Genomic DNA, 19,855 nt, shown 5'->3' with positions numbered 1-19,855 from the left:
GGTGCCTGTCCCGGGCTGTGTGCTCTGCCTGGCCGCATTCCCCGGGGCTGGGTCATCCCTCACGCTCCCCGGGCTGGAGGTGGTGGATCCTGTCCCACCGGGGCACAGGGAAGGGACCTCGTTGTCCTCTGCAGAGCTCTGCAAGGCGCAGGTTTGGGGTGATGGCTGAGGGATGGGGGAGCTGCAGCTCCAGGAGGGTGTCCCCTGTGCTCATTGCCCTGGGAAGGAGGATAGGGGTGTGTGCCTTGGGGATGAGATGCTAGAAAATATTTAGGTTGGAGGAGAAGCTTTAAGTACTCTCTAGGAGGAAACCCTTTGAAAAAAAGAAACATCTTTTGGCTTTAGAAGTGCAAAACTGCAGAGATGTTTATTCCTTGGAGAAAGCTGGAAATAGTTCCAGTTTGCTCCAGCAGAGGTGCCACAGAAATGGGTCCCAGGTGCTTTCCACAGCTGAGTTTTTCTTGGGGTTTCCCAGACTAGCTTGTGTTTGAGAGATGGAGGGGAACCCTAAACATTAAGAACCCTCTGACAAAACACAAGCCTATAAATGGAGGCCGGTGAAACCAGGCCCGATTCCTGCATTTTACAGCCCACGTTGATCCCAGGACCTCCACCGCCTTCATGGCACTAATCTGAGTCCGTGCTCAGCAGCTCTCTCTGGGCTCGGCAGAGTCGCAGTTTAAGCTCACTGCTCTCCTGGATTTTCCTCGTTGTTTCGGGTGATGGGGAAAAAGTTGAAAAACAATGAAAAAAAAAAAAGTTCAAACTCCATCCGGCCTGTGCTGTTCCGGCAGCTCCCGCGGAGAGACGAACCGCGGGCAGCTTGAGGGGAAAAAGGCAGCGGAAATGGGAAATGTCGGAGCGGGGCTGTCGGGGATGGGAGGGGGCCTGGCTCGGGGACCCGCTGCGGTTCCTCGGGCGCGGCGGGGCCGCCCCTGGCCGGGGGGAGGCGGAGCCGGGCCGGGGGAGGCCCCGCGGCGGCGGGAGGCAGCGGGCGCAGCCGGGACGCGCACGGTACCGGGGACCGGGGGGAGCGAGGGGCGGCCGGGAGGGTCCCGGGGCTCGGCCCGGTGGGTGCGGGCCGGGGCGAGGGGGTTACCGCGGGACCCTCCCGGGGCTGCCACGTCCTTCCCCTCGGGGTCCCACCGGGGCCCCGTCCTGCTCTGGGCGTCGCCGTGGCCGCTCCGGTCAGTGCTGGGGACGGGGGAGGTCGGGGAGCGCCGGGGTCCTGGACGCTCCATCCGCCGGCAGCTCCAGGCCCCGCGGCAGCCCCGAGGGGCGGGGGTCCCGTCCCGCACGGGGCTCGATGCCCGGGGCCGCTCCCCGCGGGCTCCGCTCGGCGCCAGGTGGCGGAGAACGAAGGTGCTGCCTCTGTGACAGCACCGTGGGACCTGCTCCCTCCTCCCGGCAGGGGCGAGGTGCCGGAGCTCGGAGCGGAGCCCACCGGGGAGTGGAGGAGAGGGCGAGCAGCCCGGGGGCACGGGCGGACCTGTGGTGGCCCCGGCGGGCACCCAGCTTGGGCAGCTGAGCTCCCCGGGCGGCTCTGGGCTCCCCGGGCAAGGACCTGTGCCCGCAGAGCGGGCTGGAGCCGTGCTGGCGGCAGGAGCGGATCTCGGAGGGTTTGTGGGCCAGACAGCCTCGCAGGGCTGCCCAAAGAGGAAGGGAGGCTGGCGGGGTTGTGATAACTCGAGAGCCTCTCTTGCAGCCCGTCTGGAGACCCCCGCGTCTTGCTCTTCCAGCGAACTCGGAGTTTCACACATACGGTTTTCACTGCTGTAGCGTGGCCTTAGTCAGGAGTTTGGTTTGATGGTCCTGCTCCTCGCTGGTACCCACAGGGGTGGGCTGGAACCGGGATGGCCCAGGGTGAGGTCAGCTCTGGACAGGAGGCGATGGGGAGGACGATGTCACCCACCTGCCGGCTTGGAATGTGGGCATCGCCTGCTTAATTTGCCTGCGAAGGCTGAGACAACAGAGTGTCATTGGTGTTAATGGAGGGAAATTATGGCTGTTCCTCATCCTGGCAGTGTGGCCAGAGGGGGAGGATGCTGGGGTCAGCTTGACCAGCAGCTTCCCTGAGTGAGAAACACAAGGGCAGCTGCTCCCACCTCCACCACGAGGTGCCAGATAAGGGCTGGAGCTTTTTGTTCCTGTAATCAATGCTTTGTTTGGAGAGGTTTGGAAACACCTTGTGATGAAGTTCCTTGTTGTAGAGCAGCACGGTGGGGTGCAAACAGAACTGGGAAGGCAGCAGGGGCTCCGCGTGGTGCCGGGGGAGGTGATGCAAAACCAGCGGTATCACCATGAAGCAATTTCCCGTCAGCAGGGCCCAGCCAGCTGTGTCAGAATGTCACACTCTTGTCACCCTCACTGGGTGAAAAAAGGAAGATTTGGCAGCCTTGGTCAGCCCAAATGGGGAGGTGACACTCCGCTCTTGTCCCTCAGACGTTGGCAGGGTGATGCCAGCTTGACCCAGAGCCATGTCCAGGTACCTGAAGCACTTCACGGTGGTGGGCGATGACCCCGTGCAATGGAGCAACGACTATCGGAAATGGGAGGAGGAGGAGGCCGGGGAGAAGCAGCCAGATGCAGAGATCAAGCTGGAGCCCCCCAGGAGACACATCTCCTTCCAGTACATGATGAAAAAGCTCTTCAGCTCTCACAGGTTTCAGGTGAGGCACAACAAACCCAGGCCAAGGGCACCTGTGGCAGCAGAGCCACTGTGCGATGGAGCTCAGGGAGAGCACTGAGGTTGGGAGCCCTCACGGTGCAATCAGCAGCTGATTCTGAGCTGAGCTGTCCTGTCAGAACAGAGCAACTCTGCTGCAGGTGCAGATGTCTCCTGAGAGGAGACAAGCCCCAGTGCACAATCACCACAGCTCTGGCACGTGCTTCCCTCCAGCTCCCCGAGCCCCCCACGCCAAGCAGGGTCTGCTGGGGAGCCCACCATGTGAAATAACCCAATTTGGGGCAGCAGGAGTGGGAGCAATAGAAAGCTCCATGAAAAACAGCCAGCCAAATCAGGGCTGTGGGCCTCAGGGTGTGTTTAGCTGAAGGGCTGCACTGGCCCCTCTGGCTCCTTTGTCTGTGCTGGGATGGGAATCATGTTGGTTCTTCTCTTCCCACAGATCGGTGTTGTCTGCTTGGTGATCCTGGATGCCTTGTTGGTTCTTGGGGAATTGCTTATGGATTTGAAAATCATCCATCCGGACAGATATAATATAACCCCAAAGGTAAAATGTGGGGAAACGTCAGCATGAACAGCATTCCTCCCTTTGGTGGCTCAAAGCCCCCTGAATAGGCTGGGCAAGGCAGGACCTGGACTCCCAGCCTTGCTGAGCTGGTGGTTGTGGAAGAAAAATCCTCAGCCCTTCTCCTTGTACAGCCAAACCAGAGGTGTCCTCCAGCAGCAGAGGCTTTCAGCCTGCCCTGCCTGTGTGCACCCTGTGGGGCTTCCTGCCTTAAACTTGTGCTCTTCTCCCAGGTTTTCCACTACCTCTCCCTGTCCATTTTAACCATCTTCCTGGTTGAGGTGGGGTTTAAAGTCTTTGTGTACCGCCGGGAGTTCTTCTACCACAAGTTTGAGGTGCTGGATGGGATCGTCGTCATCGTGTCCTTCATCCTCGACATCGTCCTCATCTTCTTGGAGCACGAGTTTGAGGCCGTGGGGCTCCTGATCCTCCTGCGGCTCTGGAGGGTGGCCCGGATCATCAACGGTGGGTGCAGGGCCGGGCTGGATCTGCCAAACTTCCCGGAATTACCTGGGCTTTGTTCCTTTCTCAAACCCAGCCCCAGGGGTCTTGCTCTCCCAGCGAGCTCAGAGTTCTGCCTGTGTGGTTTTCCTGGCTGGAATGTGGCTTTAATCAGGCTGCAATTTCTTTGGAGCAGCGACAATCTGCTGCCTGTGTTGGTGTGATGCCTCAGGTGCATGGCAGCCAGGCACATTACCCCTAAAAAAACCCCATAATCTGTTCCTGTGCCCTTCTCCTGGAGAGGGATGGCTCCAGTTCTGAATTTCCATTGTAGGATGCTTTTGGCAGGGGAGCCCCTGTCTTCCTGAACTTGCAGAGTTGGTTTTAATGCTCTGTTCTGCTGTGACTCCATTGTCCCCTCCAGGGATGCTGCAGGGATTGTCCTGATCTTACTCTACATCTTTCTTGCTTGAATTCAAAGGGTTTGCCATGAAAAGAGAAATAGAAAATGTCCCCAAATCAGGCTTTAGTGATTTCACTCTTGTAACTGTAAGTTGGTGCAAACAGATGTCAATTCAGACATATCTGAAATAAGCGTAGCTGCAAACATTTTCATCCTTCTTGAGGAAGGAATTTTGGGATTCCAAAAAATCTAGCAATGAGATGATCTCAAATTCCTGCAGGAAACCTCAGCCAAGATCTGCCCTGTGCCTGTGTTCTCATTTTTGGTGGGTGTTCCATATTTGACACAGCTGGGATCAGAGGAGGGGATTGCTGTGGCTGTGCCCATTGCCCTCAGCCCATCTCAGTGGGGAGAAGGTGCCTGGTCAGCAGCTGCAGCCACAAAGAAGAGAGATGTGAGAGCAGCTTGTGGCTTTCCTTAGCTCACAGTGAAAGTCAGAGAGAAACTCGATTTGCGTGCGGCTGTGGGAACCACGGGAGCCCCACTTGACAGCAGAAAACCTGGATGCAATTACAAGTGAATCCCCTCACCCTTGGGTGCTCCAGGTTTTATGCAGTGTCCACCTGCTTGCAGCAGAAAGGGACAAAGGGAATCTGCCCCACTCAAATGCCCAGACAGTTCCTGTCAATGTTTTCAATGCTTGGAGAGCTGAACCCCAGAGCCCAAACCGTGCCTGGGGCTCTGGAATGATCCAGAGGAGCTGTGTCAGGAGGGAGAACGGGATGTTCTTCACTCTCTCATCATGCTTTGTTTTATTTTTGTGGGAAGAAAATGCCTTCAGTGTGTGGGGGCTGAGTTGACTTGGAATCACCTAATGGTGCTTACAGAGAAGTGACACCTCTGCCATGAGGAGACACTGCCTGCTCTCACTGCAAGGTGAAACCAAAGCCCTGTGGACCTGAGGATGTGCCAGGTCCTGCTCTTTGGGATGTGCCAGGTCCTGTTCTGCCAGGCCAGGCCATGGGCCCAGGGGGTGGAGGAGCCCTGTGGCCCAGGCCTTGCTCTGCTGTCACACCTCAAACTGCTCAAACACAGCAAAGCTGCCCCAGCTGCAGCCCAGGGCTCTGCCCAGGGAGCAGATTCAGAGCTTGAGTGACAGTCAGAGTGATTAATTCAGCTCCGAGGCCAGGCTGCCCCTCCCCAGCAGAGCATTGGTACCTGAATCTCTCCGGTGGCTGATTTCAAACCCTTCCTCATTAAGAAAAGCTCTTGGGAAGGGTGGTTGGAGCTGAGCTGGAGAGGAACACGTTCAGCCTCGAGTACAGAACTCCTGCTCGTGGCTGTTTTACAATGTAAAGCAAACCCACTGTGAATTGTTCCACAGGAATCATTCTATCGGTGAAGACCCGCTCGGAGCAGCAAGTGTCCAAGCTAAAGCAAGCAAACCTGAAACTTGCCACAAGGGTGGAACAGCTGGAACACAGCTGTCTGGAGAAGGTAAAAAACACACTTTTAATTGGGGTTTACGTGCTAATGGGGATCCTTGTGCAAGGTTGGCACTGCTGGCTTGGTTTCCTCATCGGGAAGTGTGGGGTGAGCTGGGCTGAGGCAGCAGGGCCCTCCCTGGGCTGCTCCTCCTCAGAGGAATGATGTCCCTACCTCTGTCCTACTTCTTTTGGCCACGTTGTGCTGTTTTCCTGCAGCAGGAGATACAGGAGAGCAGTGGGAAGATCTGTGGGGAGCTGGGAAGCTGCTTGCAGGCTGTTAATGACTTGAATTTTGTCTCCTACAGGAGCAAGAAATCGAGAGGCTGAATAACATATTGAAACAGCATGGACTCCTCAGCCAGCAAAAATAGGAGGCCAGTTTTCCATGGTGGGAGTTCTGCTTGGAAACTGCAGGGTTGGAATCTGCCAGCTTGACCTGAAAGGTTTTTCTGTCTCTTTGCTTCCTCTTGTATTGTGTTTTCTATAAACATTTTCTATTTGACCCCACTTTGATCAGACCTTGAGATAGCAAAAATAGTTCTGCTGAAAAATTAATCATACACAGTCCCTGTAAACAGTAAACTTTTTTCCTTTCTTGTACAGTTGTACAGTCAAAACTTCAAAATAATTTAATAAAGACACATCTTTACATGCTATACATCCAGAAAAGTACCTCTTATTTTAAATAATTTCAATTTTTTCTGTGATAACATTCTTTGTTTGCAACAAAGATAAGAACCCAGGCTGAAAAGGTAATTTCTTCTCCACCACCTGCCTGTTCATCATCAATACATCTCTTTGCCAACCATTCTTTTCATACTGTTGGTAGTTTCCTCATTTCTGTTGCTGCTTGTGCCACTTTGTTATTTATATAACATTCATTTCAGAAACACCAACACACCACTCCTTTCCCTGACAAAGAAATCAGCCCCAAAATAGAGGCTAACATGTGCCATCTTACGTCAAACAATGCCTTGTTCCAGCAGCAGATCCCAGTTCTGATACTGCATTCCCTCATCTCTTCTTCCCTTTTCACTGTTCCTTCACAGCCCATGGGGCTGCAAAGTTCTTTGTTTCCACAGCTCATAAATCCACGTATTAAAAGAACTGGAATATGTAAGAACAGATGTAGGTGAGTGCACTGCTGGGAACAGTCAGACTCCAGAAAAGCCATGAAAAAGCAAATTTTAAAGGGCCAGGCTTTTGAATTTTTGCAGGTACTAGAGTGTCCCTGTGGAGAGGCTGTTTGAGAGCTGAAGAGGGAGGTTTAAGAAGTTAAGAAGGGAATTCTGAGAGATGGTGACTGCAGCAGGTGTTTCCAGGGGATTTCAGCCTCCCTCAGCTGGAGGGGTCACTGAAAGCACAACTCAACTGTTCACATTTTTAAAAAAAGGTAATTAATTAGTGGTGTGGGAAAAATAGCCAGAAATATGTGGCTTATTCATCTGTGCAAGGAGATAAAGCAGAGGCCTTATCGAATAGCACATGATGAGTTTAATTAGCAATTTAGCTTTGCTGTTATGGGATAATGAATCTGCTTTCCCTGTGTGTCCCTGTGCTCTTCCCTTCCCCTCCTGCCTCTGCTGGGCAGGCTGGGCCAGAGCCACCAGCAAGTTCAAGCTGCAACCTTTGTGCTCTCTGCAGAGTTAAAATTGGGTATTTTCCACTTCATGTGGGTTTTTTCACCCTAAACCTTCTGAGAACCCTCACAAGGTCTCACTCATCCTTCCTCTCTTGGCCAATTTTAGCCCAGTACCTTCAACTTAGAAGAAAGTGATGGCCCATCACAGTCACAAGATAAACAATGGACTAAAAATAAGATAAAGCAGAAATACGGCTTCCTTTTTTTTTTTTTTTACTTACCTTAGACAAAGGGATAGAAAAAGTCAAAGGGTAACTTGATGTCAATGGTGGGCCAAGCTTTGTAGCTTGGCTCTGCAGGTGAAGAAATGTCAGTGAAAACCACAGAACTTGTTATAGGAATAACCCTTTCCCTTCCTGAGGGAAGCTGCAATGAAAATACAAACAGGACTTAGCTTCAGTTTTTTATTTGTACAATTGTTTCATTTGGTCTGGGTTGTATTTGTTTAAAAGCTTTCTTTTTTTTCATATAATTCCATGCTTCTTTCCATAAATGATATATAGATTTTTATTGAAGTGTGTTTTGGCAAGGAGCCCACAGTTGTGTTTGAGCTGGAAGAGAACTGCTGGGTGTAAATACATTCTAATGTGAAGTGCTGCCTTCAGATAAAGAGATTATCTGGGTCACTGTCACACAGCTGATACCCAAGGAAAACAAGCCACTTGTTTTATCTTAAATCCTGTAATTTAATTACGTACCTGCTTCAGTGTGGTGCTGGTGATTGTGGCTGTGACATTCACTATCCTGGCTTGGGGATTGACCAGGGATCCGTATTTAGTCCACTTCACTTCTATTCCCAGTGAAACTGGGATTTGGCATGAGCTCTGCAAAGTGTGAGAAATCATCTCATTGGCTGCCTTATGCAGAAACCATCACACTAATTAATTATTCCTGTTATTAAAAGGTAGGATGTCCCCAGAAAGTTCATTGAGGGGGTTACCAGAGCAGCTGCACCCTGCAATGTTGCTGGGCAGGACAAAATCCTGCCAGGACAGAATTTTGAAGGCTACAATCTTAAATATTTTTATGCATTTCTTCTTCAACTGTCACACTTCTGGTTACAGAAACCATTCACTCTTTAGCAGCAGAAGCATGCAAGAAATCATCCACAACCTCATGTTGTGCTTCTCTTTCTTACCCTGGGGTAAGAGGGGAAACTCTGATTCTGTTTCTTCACTCTGTCACCTCTGGTGCTTCATCCTTAGAAGAGCAACATCCTAACCTGTGTTTAAACAACTCATTTTGTACTCAACATGTTGCTCTGATCCACAGCTGAGGTGCCTGGATACCAGCTTGATTAAATTCAACTTCTACAGCAAGAGTGAAACCCTGCTCTGTGAATATTCCATGAGTTTCTTCCAGCTTATTTCTGCATTCCCAGCCCCATTTTCTCCTCCAGTTGGTCCCTGCATTTTCAGGCTGTGAAGCTGGGCTGAGGCTGCAGCTCAGGCACAGATCTGGTGAGGGTGGAGGGGAGGGAGGGGTTTAACTCTCACCTGTTCTGAGATGTGGAGCTGCGTTATGGGCACCCAGTCGAGCACATCCTGGGCCTGAGAATTCCCAAACGAGGCCACGTACTCAGGAAAGCTTTGGCCCTTCAGCACATCCAGGAGGGTCTGAGCCAGAGGCTGGCATTTCATAGCTGCTGTAATTCTAACAAATTTAAAAAAGATGAGTTACAGCAAAATCCATTGGTTTGGCACAGTCATAATTTCTCCTTGCTCTCTGCTCTGTTCAAGCCTCCAGGCTACAGTTGCTAATGTACACAATCTTTCCAAGAGAAAGACCATTGTTAATTAAATGACATTTTTTATAATTAAATACTCCATTCTCAATACTCCTCCAGCTGTATAAATGGCCCAGGACCTGAACAGAGCCTGAGGGAAAGGGTTGTCAGAGGGTTAAAAGCATTAAATTAAAAAAAAAAATACTTCTTACCGTAACTTACAGCCTGATATTATGTTATAACCAAATAATACTGGGGCTCTGGCTCCCTGTGCTGCCAGGCAGTCCTGGGTGGATGTGCTGTGCAGAATGGTGAGTTGGCTGTGTTTGTTACTGCTCTGAATGATGCCAGATGTAACCCACAGTTAAGGCAAATTAAATGTTTGATGGATATTGGGACAAAAAAAAAAAAAAAAAAGAATATTTAATCACATCCTTAAAATATGGCTGCAAATGCTATAATGGCTCAAGACTCCTCTCACAGTGTGAAAAAGCACCAGGGTGTGCAATGAAGGGCTAAATGTACCTCACTACACAACCCCAGAGATTGCAGTCAGGACTGAGTCATTCCCTCCTAAAACACAGCCAGAAAAGCACATTTTTTATTTTTGGTAGAGAGCAGATGTATTTCATAGATGTCTGTGCTAGAAAGGGTTGGTGAGGATGGACCAGAGCAAGTGCAGCAAACAGAAATGCAGCAGGGAAAGGATATCCTTGAGGCTGGAATCCTGCTCTGACAGGCAGCCCAACAACATAACCAGGGTTGCCACTGAGGGGAACTGGCTGTGTGTTTTCCTGCAATGCAAACAGAGTATTAGTTCTTATCCTGCACTGAAGGGGTTGGAAAACACAGAAATATTTCAGTTATTTTAGGATTATGACCTGCCTTAAATGAGGAGGGCAAGGCTGTAAGTAAGGCTTTGCTTTCTCTGTTATAGTCACAAGCTGGGACTCGTAAATGTGACAGATTTTGGAGGCCTTTATTGCCCAGCTCTAAAATGCTGGGTATCCAGGGCAAGTTCTATTTTACCCTGCTGCTAACAATTGTTCTGAATCAAGCTGAATAAGTTTTGTAATTAAATGTCTTTCACCAAGTCACCCATGACATCTCCACAGTTACCTGAGTGAAGCTGATTTCGAAGCTCTGCTCTATTGAAAGTGTTTCTTTGCTAATTGCCCCCAAGACAAAAGCAGCAGCTGCTTCTATTATTTCTCCTGTGTCTGTGTGGGTAAGGTGATAATTCACCTGAAAATTAAACGTTTTAGATATTAATTTGAACAAATACATAAGAGAAACTAGAAAAAAAATTAAACCACGTGAGTATTTTCTTTATTTCTTTGCTTAAGAAACTCAGCTCCAGGGTGGGGATGGATTATGTCCTCTAGAGGCTGGAGCCTCTTCACAACTGACTTCTTGATAAACCTAAGCACAGACAGAAGTTTAATCTACTTTAAAATTAAAAGATGATGTGCAGTATCTACTCCTCTCTCTGTCATTAGTGCACCTGAAATCATCTTCTCCCAAGCATAAAGTAAATTCCAAACTCATGTCATTGTTTGTTTTGCAGCCTACACAGAGGTAACACCAGGGTTTCAGCCTGGCTCCCTGTTACATTGCACAGAGTTATTATTTTGTTGCAAAACACTCCCTTTTATCCAAAATCAGGGCTTCTCCTGTGACATTTACTTTGGAGATGTCACAATATATGGAGACTGCCAGGCCTTCCTGACAGCTTTGCAGTTTGGAATCAGAAGGAAAACATCAGAAATTGATGTTTTCCACCAGCTCTGAGGAGGAAAAGGCTGCCAGACCTACCCCAAGAACTGCATTGATGCACAGGTCACCCACAGCCATGGGGAGCCTCAGGACATCACTGCTGCTCAGTAAAGTCCTCATTCCATTCACAGACTGCACAGCTATGGACTGCACAGTAATATTCACCTGAAAAACAGACTCGTGTCAGCTCTGAACACTGGGTATAATAATTTGAGCTCTTTCTGTGTTATTATGTGTGTGACCTTTTCACAGCAACAGCACTCAGTAATTCTCTGAGCAACTGCTGTGCTACAAGTACTGCTGAAGCTCAACCAGAGGGTTTGAGTCTAAATAAATAAAGAGATTTTCTTGAAAAGAGGGAGTTTTATATGAGAGGAATGTATCAGGCTTGAATGTTTGCAGGCAGTATTTTATGTTGGGGTTACTAAGTATCATTACTGATAGCAAATGATGTAATTTTTTAATGTAAAGATTTGATCAATCAGTGAAAAATCCCCACTGACTATAACTTCATAAGAATTTTGCCCACAGCTCTTCCAACTAATTTAGAAGGATACTTACCATCTGACTTGACTTGGGCACCTGAGGGAGAAAAAAAAGACAAATTAAAGCAGTAGAAAAGGTCTGACCTATTGCACGTAGCAGCAAAGTAAAGCAGGTAAGGCTTTGTCTATTTAACCCTTTCTCAACAATAACTTTTGTGTTATGGAGTTAATTGGATATAAACCAGAGTATCCAGGAAGTGTGAAAAGAACAGCCATAAACCAATCCACTCCTTCTGCTGATTCTTGGAATTATCCAGACATCACCAGTTTAGGAAACCTGCCAGGCTGTGCTTCCCAAAGAAATGAAGAGCTTCTGTTGTCCTGTTCTGATGGTAAGAATTCCAGAGTTTTGTGGTCTCTAAACCAATAAAAGAGGAGTAAGTATCTCTCTTGTTATATAGCACATGGATAGTTCCACCCCACTGGAAAATTTCCACCAAAAATATTTCATGGGAAGGCAGAAATATCAGACCAAGGTCATCAATCAGGGCTGTACAATACTCCCATGGAGCACCATCCTGTCAAAGGTTTTGCTTTTCTGACTTTCCAATGAATGTTTGAGTCACGTCTTTGGGAAGGGACCAAGGGTTGGACTCTGATCATGAAGCAATTCTGCAGAATTATGATGGGATACTGAGGGCAGTGACTCATCTGCTGTCCCAGCAGGGAACACGTTCCTGGGAGCTGCAGAGCTGAAGGTGATGCAGGTACAGTTTGTCACACATTCATCACCCAAGGTACAGCTCAGCCATCACAACGAGCTGCGTGAATAAAAGTCCCTGTAAAGATCAGACTCATCCTTCAGGGAACAGTGCTATTTCTGACTGGGATAGGAGTGAGCAGCGCTCCTAAAGCTCTGTTTTTGCAGGACTGGGGTGATGGATGATGTCTCTGCGGGTCACTGGCAGACAGCTCTGCAGCCACACTGCTGCCTCAGCTTCCCCCAGGAATCCCCAACACTCCCTGGATCTGCGGGCCAGGCCAGAGAGCAGAGATTATCTACAGCAATTCCCAAAATGTTGCTCTCACTCCAGCTGCCCATCCTGGCGGGGAAGGCGGGCTCCTGGGGATGTCCCAGTGCTCCCAGCAAGGCTCCCTCGGTTACTGGTTTGCCGTTTCTTTTGGCGGCAGCTCCACCTGCTGGCGCTGGGAGGGCTCCTGCTCTGCCCTGTGACCACGCTGTCCCCAGCGCCATCACTTTCCTGCTGTCACACCCCACCTCCAGCTCCCCTTGGGAAGGGAACCTTCCCGCAGAGCATCTCCAGCAGCTTCTCAGCCTTGTGGAGGTCCTGCACCGATCCTTGCTGACATCCAGAGCGCTCTGGGCAGAGCTGTGGCCTCTCCCGAGCTCAGCCATGGCCTTGCAAGCAGCACAGGGACAGGGGGTTGTGGACTTTTCCAGGCAGGACAGGGAATTCATCTTTACAGTCAAACCCACTCAGCTGCTGGAGCCTGGCCTGAGCCACTCTTGTTCTTTTCTGGTCCTGCAGCCCACAAGAATTAATTTTGGGAGGACATGGAGACACTCAAAGCCCTTCTGAGGCAGTGTTTTCTCCATTTCTTCCACAGCAGGAGGATCAAAAGCCAACATTTGGGAGCAATCCCTGGCTGATTTCAGTGAGATCCTGAAGGAGCAGGAGAATGATCCCACCTGTAAGCCCACCTTAGTGGGTTTTCCTTGCCTTTGGGAGCTTTGGAACCTGTGAGCAGCCTGGAGGGGTCTTTAAGCAGTTACTCATTGTTAATTAAATTAATTTAAATTATTACATAAATTAAAATCATTTTAATGATGAAGAGGTTGCTGTTTCTTTACATGCATCTTTCAGCTTCTGGAAGGAGCCATCAGGTTAAGGGATGATGTATTTCAGTTTCATTTTTTCATGAATGATTGATTTGTTTGTCTTCATGAATATCTTTCCAGGAGATTTATTTATACAGAAGACATCATTCCCCAGGTCAGAAAGGGATGAAAAAGCTTTGAAAAATAACCCCAGACTGGATTTTAGCAGGCTGGATCCAAAGAAATTTGCTCTCAGTCCTGTTCTTTGGGAGCTTGAAGAAGGCTGTGCCAGCCCCCACTATCAAAAACGGAGGCTTGGAGGAAAGGGGCAGATGCAGAGGATTAAACCTGACAGGTTCCTCTTTCAAAGCTTTACCAACTCTTTAAAACTCAGATTTTTTTAGAATTATGTGTTCTGGTAAATGGGCTTCTTGGAAAAGCCTGAACATGCACAGAAATGTGAAACTGCACTAGCTCACTGACACGACCTTGGCTCTTCCAAACTATTATTTTTTACTTTATCTTTGATTATATTATTTATATTTGGCTAAGCAGAGAACAGCAAATGCTTCTGCTACCAAAGCTTGAAGTCAAAACATTCCCAAAGGCTTTCTGTATAGAAGTCTGCTGTACAGGGAGACTTTTCTTCCCAACCCACAATTTAAAAATCCAAATAAAACACCATATCCCTCAGCAAACAGAGGTTACTTCATTCTGCAGCTGCAAAAAGATATCAAATATGAATATTTCAGCTATATGACTGTTTCAAATCATACTTACTGCCAAAATGCTGGAGTTGATATAAAACAACATGCTAAGTGCTTGAATGCTGTCACATTTTTCCACACTTACTGATCTAATGCATTTTGTGGCTTGGTTGACTAAAAACCCTGGAAAAAAAAAGTCACCAAGTATTACAGGAGGAAATGAAAGAGCAATTATGAAAAGCATAAATGAAAAACAGTACAAGAACCTTAAGTACAAGCAAAATTGAAAGTAAATGTCATCTCTATTGCAGGTAATGTTTTATGTGAGATTTGAAGAATGAAACTTTTTTATATTCTCAAAATAATTGCTTGTTAACAATTAGAAAAAGCTTCAAGAAAATTAAGTTTTGAATCTCTCAGTAAGATTTTTTTTCTTTCACCAGATACTTCAGTCCTATAATTATCACCATGACTATTATGAGACCACATTTAATGAGGACAGTGGGGTTTGGAAAATGTAGGTGTGGGTTAGGTTGTGGGGTTTTTTTTCCACCTCTGCAGATTTTCAGGGAATTGTGTGAAAGGTTAAAATGCAGAGCTCAGCCTGCAGGTCTGACTTGTGAGAGGAACCCCTGGGCAAAGGGAAGCAGCCAAAGGATGCCCAGGCAGGGCTGGCTCAGTGCAAACCCCTCCTCCCTCAGTGTCACCCTTGTACTGTTTAATTAAACCATTTATGCCAAACAGGAAGTTTTATTGTTGGATAAACAACCCTTGAATGAAATGCTCAAGGATTTACATATCTCACTTTCAGTGTTTAACAGAGATGCAGCACCATTTCCATTCTGTGTCTCAAAAAACCAAACAAAACAGAGAAACAGAATGATTTAAAAATCATTTTCTTATGAAGCTTTAGCTGAATTCTCCATGAGGAGTGTGCCAGCTTTCTGACTGACTAATCTCAAGCCAGGGCAGAAAACTAAAAAGCAAAAAAAAAATTGGGATTCAAGTGCATTTTCCAACCTGCAGGATTTGCATCAGAGCACCAGGAAGAGACAACAGGACTTGGCAGCCTTAGAAATGCATCCTCTGTCTGCACAGGAGCCCCATACTGAAAATAAAAACCACAGTCAGGCACTCGGGTGTGTTTCAGCCCAAAGAAAGTTTCAGAGCACTTTTATTAACAACAAATATGAATAAAGGCTGTATTTATTTCCACAGGATCTCTCAATACTGCTTTGTGCAGCAATTCTTCAGCCACTGCTACAGCTTTATGTTGAAAATAGCAAAAAAAGTGACTTATTTTTCAAAAATCTTAAAAATCTACTTCACTTTTTAAGTAACTAAACCCAAAACATTACATTTCTTCTTGTTACATTTCTATATTTAAAGACCAATATAAATTTTGCTTCTTTCAGCAGAACTGCATTATTTAAAAGCAGATGCAAACAATACTGATTTATTCTTTCTGGAATAATCTAAAAGAAATTGCATCAAATATAATTTTCCTCCTATTGAATCAGAGATAATTTACCTCATATCTGGAAGTTTCATTTGCCTCAGGAGGATTTTGAGCATCTGTATCCAAATCCCAGCTGTCAGGCTCAGCACTGAAAGTGGCACCTCCAAATTTGTCAAGCAACTGATCAAAATTTTCTGCAGTTGGGATTTCAGGGGATTTGAGGTACAGGGCTTCTTTGTCTGTCAAAATATTTAAAGGAGAGAATTTAAGGGGGAAAGATACAGAAATAATATTTAGTAATGAGACAAATTTAAGCATGATTTATTTAGGGTGCTAAATTATTTACAAAATACTCAGCCAAACTATTTTGTTTTTTCCAACAGAGAAGACCAAGAGTACCAGATGTTTAATTCCATGTTTTCATAAGTGAAAGAATCACAATATAAGGACTGGGAACAGACAGAATTACCAGCTTCCTGAGAGGTTTAATAAAATAAAAAGTTTTAAATTTAGTCTTTTTCTGGTACATAAAGACCTTACAAAAAAAATAACACCACAATGCTTAATATTGTCTACAACTCTACTTACAGTTTGTAGCATGAATGCAGAAAATACTGGGGTTGACTTGGTCAATTAATTTAAATATCCTTTCTGGTGGGTTTGCTTCAACATCAAGAGAATACACAGCAGCTTTCTGACTACACAGCTGGCTGTCACCCCTGCAGAGAAACAAAATAAATGAATGATCCACTAGAAATTAGTGTTGACCAGATTTTAAATTTCTTTTCATCTATTTATTTTTCTGGTTCTGCCAGGCAGAACCAGAAAAATTAAAAAAAACCAAACAAACATGAAATTACTGAATTTAACACAATTTGTAGAATAATCACGCATCCTTAGAAGGTTCCTATTGTTTTATACTCTGTGCTTAATAATAAATAATAGAGAATTCTCCCACATGTTTTATTCAGCAGAGCAAACTGTGAGCAGCAATATAAAGTAAGGTAAGAAACAGACTGGGAGAGAGGAAAACCAGTGACAATATGAGAGAGAAAATGCCAAATTGGGTGAGAATCAGATGATTGAGGCCCCAAAAATGCAGGGCTGCACCACAGCACTTCCATTTCTACAACCCAAGTGGGATGTCAGAGCAGGAAAGCAGGTCAGCTTTTTGGATAGTGGAATAATGGTAATTTTGAGCAGGGGATGGGAAAAATTCTTTCTTGAGATGCACTGAAATAAACAGCAGAGTGAGGAACAAGAGGTGAAATAAGCCAGCCTGTCTTGGAAAAGTGTTTAAGGCTCACCAACAGCCCAGAACTGCAGGAGAATGTGCCAGTTCAGAGCTGTGTCCCACATGCTGCAAAAAAACCCTGTGGAATTGCTCTTTAGCAGGATGGAGCAGCTAAGGACAGCCCCTGGAGAAATGAAATGAACTTTTAGAAATTTTGAAGCCTGGAGTTGAGCTCTTCCATGAGGTGAGTCATTTGTTAATAGGATCTCATCATAAATCAAACCCTGCTGCTGCTGCTTCAGAGCCCTCACGGCCTCTGCTGTGGGATCAGCCGAAATAACACAAATATGCAAATGTGGGTAAACTCTGATGTAAATAATGAGACCCACAACACCTGCAGACACTGAAAATCCCCTGGCTTTTCATGCAAAATAAACGTTTTACACAAAAGAATTTGGGCAAAGAAACACAGCTCCATTTGAGGCATTTCTAGTTGACAAAGGCAGCACAGTCACCCGAGGCAATTAAAGTGTCACTCAGGAGGGCGTTGATTAGACCTTTCTGATCTATATAAATATCTCTAAATGGGGAGCAGGAGTCTTTGTGTGCCAGAACAATAAGAAACCACAGTCTGGCATGACTGCTAATTCAAATTTCAAAGCACCAAGAATAAACCCCAGTGCTCAGATTGGCATAATTTATACAGAAGGTGGGTTGAAAAGCTGCACTTATTGTTCTGAGAAGTCAGCAAGAGATTTTTTGCACATGATTTTGAAGTGAGCTTTCTTAACTCCTCTTTGAGAAGATGGAATTGGGTGAAGGTGTTTTCAGATCAGCTAAAGAGCAAAGAAACAACTCTTGGCTTTACTTTATTGGTATAATGTTACATTTTAGTGTTTGTGAAGTGGCAGTGGGAGAGCAGGTTGGGATGGTGACTTGTAAAATTAGGGTCAGAAAAATGCTCACATTATTTCAACAAGCTCTGGATTGATAAAGTGTGTAGCTGATATCATAAATGTAATAAAAGAGGTTATGGATAAAAACTGGTCATCTACAGAAGTGGCCAGATTGGTCCTGTGGTATCAGTTTTCTTATCTTCTAGACACTGCATTGATGAAAGTGTAAAGATGCATCATTCTTCCCTTGAAAAAAGCATCAGCACCTAAATGCCCACAGAAAGGAGCAAATGAAACAGGAGGAAAGAGGGAATGACTGGGAGAGAACTGGGTGGGAGGTGGATTTGCTGCTCTGCCTGGTTGGGCCCAGAGTGCAGAACTGGTGAAAAGGGGAGCCAGGATGGCAGCAGGGAGGGGTTGGAATTGGTCTGGGGAGAAGACAGCGCTCTGACAAAGGCAGGCAGCAAACAAACAGCGATTTTTGCACTTTCTGGTTATTTCTGCACTCACCTGACCACGGGGATTGAGCAGGAGGTGAAGAGGCTGAAGTCCTCGGCGCTGCAGTCGGGGTCACAGCAGCAGTTGACATCGCACTGTGCCACCAGCAGGTCGCAGACGCACAGCGTGGCCACTGCAGCAGAGAGGAAAATGACACCTCACAGCATGTCCCAAACACTCCCACTTCTCACCTGAATTCTCCAAATTCAGCTTTTCTTGGAGTCGTTTTTAAAAGCAATTTTGCTGCTGCTGAGCAAATCTATTTGGAACGCATGGACAAAATCAAGACACACTAAAATCTGCTCCCTCAGAAACAAAATCCCAATAAAAATCAAGACATACTAAAATCTGTTCCCTCAGAAACAAAACCCAAATAAAAATCAAGACATACTAAAATCTGCTCCCTGAGAAGCAAAACCCCAATTAAAATCAAGACATACTAAAATCTGCTCCATCAGAAACAAAACCCCATTCAATAGGGATTTTAGAGGTGTGGAAATCTACTCAGCCCTCCCTGCAGAGGAAAAAAATAAAGATATACCAACAAGGTGTGTTTATATGCTTGTTACAGCTTATTGGGAAGGAAAATAAAACATTTTGAAAGAGCAGGGAGATGTTTTACAAGCATTAAGGATGTCTCAGGGTCCAGGAATATATTTGCCTGATGTGCCAACAAAACCATAGTTGACTTCTTTGAAACTGTTTTTTCTCTGTGTTTTTAGATACTGTGAAATATTGTAATCATAGAAAGAGTAATTGCTACTAATTAATAAAATACACTTGGCAAATTCTTCAAACTCTCTGAGGTCTTCAGGTTTATAAATTGAAAGAACAGATGTTACTCTACTGAACTGTTTTTGAGAGTTGCTCTTCCATAATTAATCTAGACTTAAGAATAGCACAGAATGAGGAAAAATAGGGCCAGTGTTTTATAGGAAAGACAGTCAAAGAATATTTTCATAATTCTTTTATTTCACTTTGCTGCCTGTTTCCCTGTGGCCCCCTGGGTGTTCTCTGACCACCTGAACAGTATCCAGGTATTTCCTGGAATCTCTGAAGTTCTGACCGTTCTGTTGGCTGAGCTTAGCCCTGGATCTTTAGCTCACCCTGTAAACAAAAGAAGTTTAAACACGGATGATTAGATTGCAAGGTTATGTCTGTGAGATGAGGGATTTTGGTCTCTTTTCTCTAAGGAAGCAGCACGGGGGTGGGTTTTGTTCGTAACCCACGGAAAGCTCAGCTGAGGGCAACACCACCGGGATATAAAAGTGTAACCAGATTACACGGTGGGAAACACCTTCTGAGAACACAGTAACCTGAGAGAACACAGTAACCACACGTTGTGAGCTCTGTTTTCATGACAATGTATCCACAGCGCTGGGGCAGAGCTCGGGCTGTGCCTGGAGCTCTCCGGGGACACCCAGGGCCGCTCCGGGCTCCGGTGCCAGAACAGTGCTCAGGGCAGTGCCGGGTGGGCAGCACACCCTGCCCTCACCCGCAGCGGCCCTCAGGGCTGTGGATGCCCGCAATGTGATGTCCGTGTCGCGATCAGCGTGCCCGGGCCCTGCAGGCTGCTCAGGGGCTCGCTGAGTCTGCCCCCAGCCTCGGCTGCAGCGAACCCCAGAGATCCCCGGGAGAAGCCGGGCGGTTGTGCCAATCCCTGGCGACCGCAATAGGAAGGGGAGGTCAAAGGCCGAATGCCCGAGGGAGGCCGCCAGCGGGGCTCCCCTCAGCCGCGGAGCGCCCGGAGGGCACCCACCGTCCGTCACCGGGGCCGGCGCGCTGCGGACCCGCGCGTGTGCGGCATCACGAGTGTCTGGGGGCTCCGTGGACAGCTCTTCTGCCCGGAGCGGCGGCGGTGGAAGGAGGAGGAGGATGAGGACGAAGAAAGCCCCGGGCCCCGGTGCCGCCGCCATGGCGGCCGCCCTTAGCAACGGCGCGTTGCTAGGGCGCGGTGGGCACCACGGGGCATCTCTCGCGAGACTTGGCGGGCGGAGGGGAAGGGCGAGTCTG

The 19,855-nt window shown here is 47.1% G+C and overlaps 2 protein-coding genes across 7 annotated transcripts; one reads left to right on the top strand and one right to left on the bottom strand.

The window, feature by feature from the left end:
• The first annotated feature begins 127 nt into the window (after positions 1-127).
• On the top strand, positions 128-6,235 carry HVCN1 (hydrogen voltage gated channel 1). Of its 4 annotated transcripts, none has more exons than XM_063416193.1 (6): positions 128-151; positions 2,443-2,669; positions 3,126-3,230; positions 3,482-3,713; positions 5,477-5,589; positions 5,885-6,235. In XM_063416193.1, exons 2-6 carry the CDS (start codon positions 2,478-2,480, stop codon positions 5,948-5,950), a joined length of 708 nt encoding a protein of 235 aa, XP_063272263.1. In that variant the 5' UTR covers positions 128-151; positions 2,443-2,477; the 3' UTR covers positions 5,951-6,235. The 4 variants fall into 4 exon arrangements, with proteins under 4 accessions (XP_063272263.1, XP_063272264.1, XP_063272266.1 ...); XM_063416194.1 differs by lacking the exon at positions 128-151 and adding an exon at positions 901-1,014; XM_063416196.1 differs by lacking the exon at positions 128-151 and adding an exon at positions 943-1,070.
• Positions 3,720-19,812, bottom strand: TCTN1 (tectonic family member 1). Of its 3 annotated transcripts, none has more exons than XM_063416189.1 (15): positions 19,602-19,812; positions 17,855-17,975; positions 15,803-15,933; positions 15,287-15,453; positions 14,776-14,863; positions 13,829-13,938; positions 11,285-11,305; positions 10,763-10,888; positions 10,067-10,192; positions 9,659-9,741; positions 9,160-9,300; positions 8,718-8,874; positions 7,920-8,045; positions 7,443-7,587; positions 3,720-4,157 (listed from the first exon to the last, which is right to left on the bottom strand). In XM_063416189.1, exons 1-14 carry the CDS (start codon positions 19,756-19,758, stop codon positions 7,444-7,446), a joined length of 1,698 nt encoding a protein of 565 aa, XP_063272259.1. In that variant the 5' UTR covers positions 19,759-19,812; the 3' UTR covers positions 3,720-4,157; position 7,443. The 3 variants fall into 3 exon arrangements, with proteins under 3 accessions (XP_063272259.1, XP_063272261.1, XP_063272258.1); XM_063416191.1 differs by lacking the exon at positions 3,720-4,157 and adding an exon at positions 5,600-5,878; XM_063416188.1 differs by lacking the exon at positions 3,720-4,157 and adding an exon at positions 6,183-6,686.
• Between the last annotated feature and the right edge of the window lie 43 nt (positions 19,813-19,855).

This window comes from Prinia subflava, chromosome 19 (genome assembly GCF_021018805.1).
Source record: "Prinia subflava isolate CZ2003 ecotype Zambia chromosome 19, Cam_Psub_1.2, whole genome shotgun sequence".
Lineage (NCBI taxonomy): Eukaryota > Metazoa > Chordata > Aves > Passeriformes > Cisticolidae > Prinia > Prinia subflava.
This window is presented reverse-complemented; position numbering and strand designations above follow the sequence as displayed.

Coding starts and splice junctions, on each gene's coding strand:
- HVCN1 (XM_063416193.1), top strand. CDS start 2,478: ATGTCCAGGTACCTGAAGCACTTCACGGTGGTGGGCGATGACCCCGTG. Junction 3,714..5,476: donor GGTGGCCCGGATCATCAACG/GTGGGTGCAGGG, acceptor ATTGTTCCACAG/GAATCATTCTATCGGTGAAG. Junction 5,590..5,884: donor AACACAGCTGTCTGGAGAAG/GTAAAAAACACA, acceptor TGTCTCCTACAG/GAGCAAGAAATCGAGAGGCT.
- TCTN1 (XM_063416189.1), bottom strand. CDS start 19,758: ATGGCGGCGGCACCGGGGCCCGGGGCTTTCTTCGTCCTCATCCTCCTC. Junction 17,976..19,601: donor GCCGGCCCCGGTGACGGACG/GTGGGTGCCCTC, acceptor TCTCTGCTGCAG/TGGCCACGCTGTGCGTCTGC. Junction 10,889..11,284: donor TGCCCAAGTCAAGTCAGATG/GTAAGTATCCTT, acceptor TCTGTTTTTCAG/GTGAATATTACTGTGCAGTC.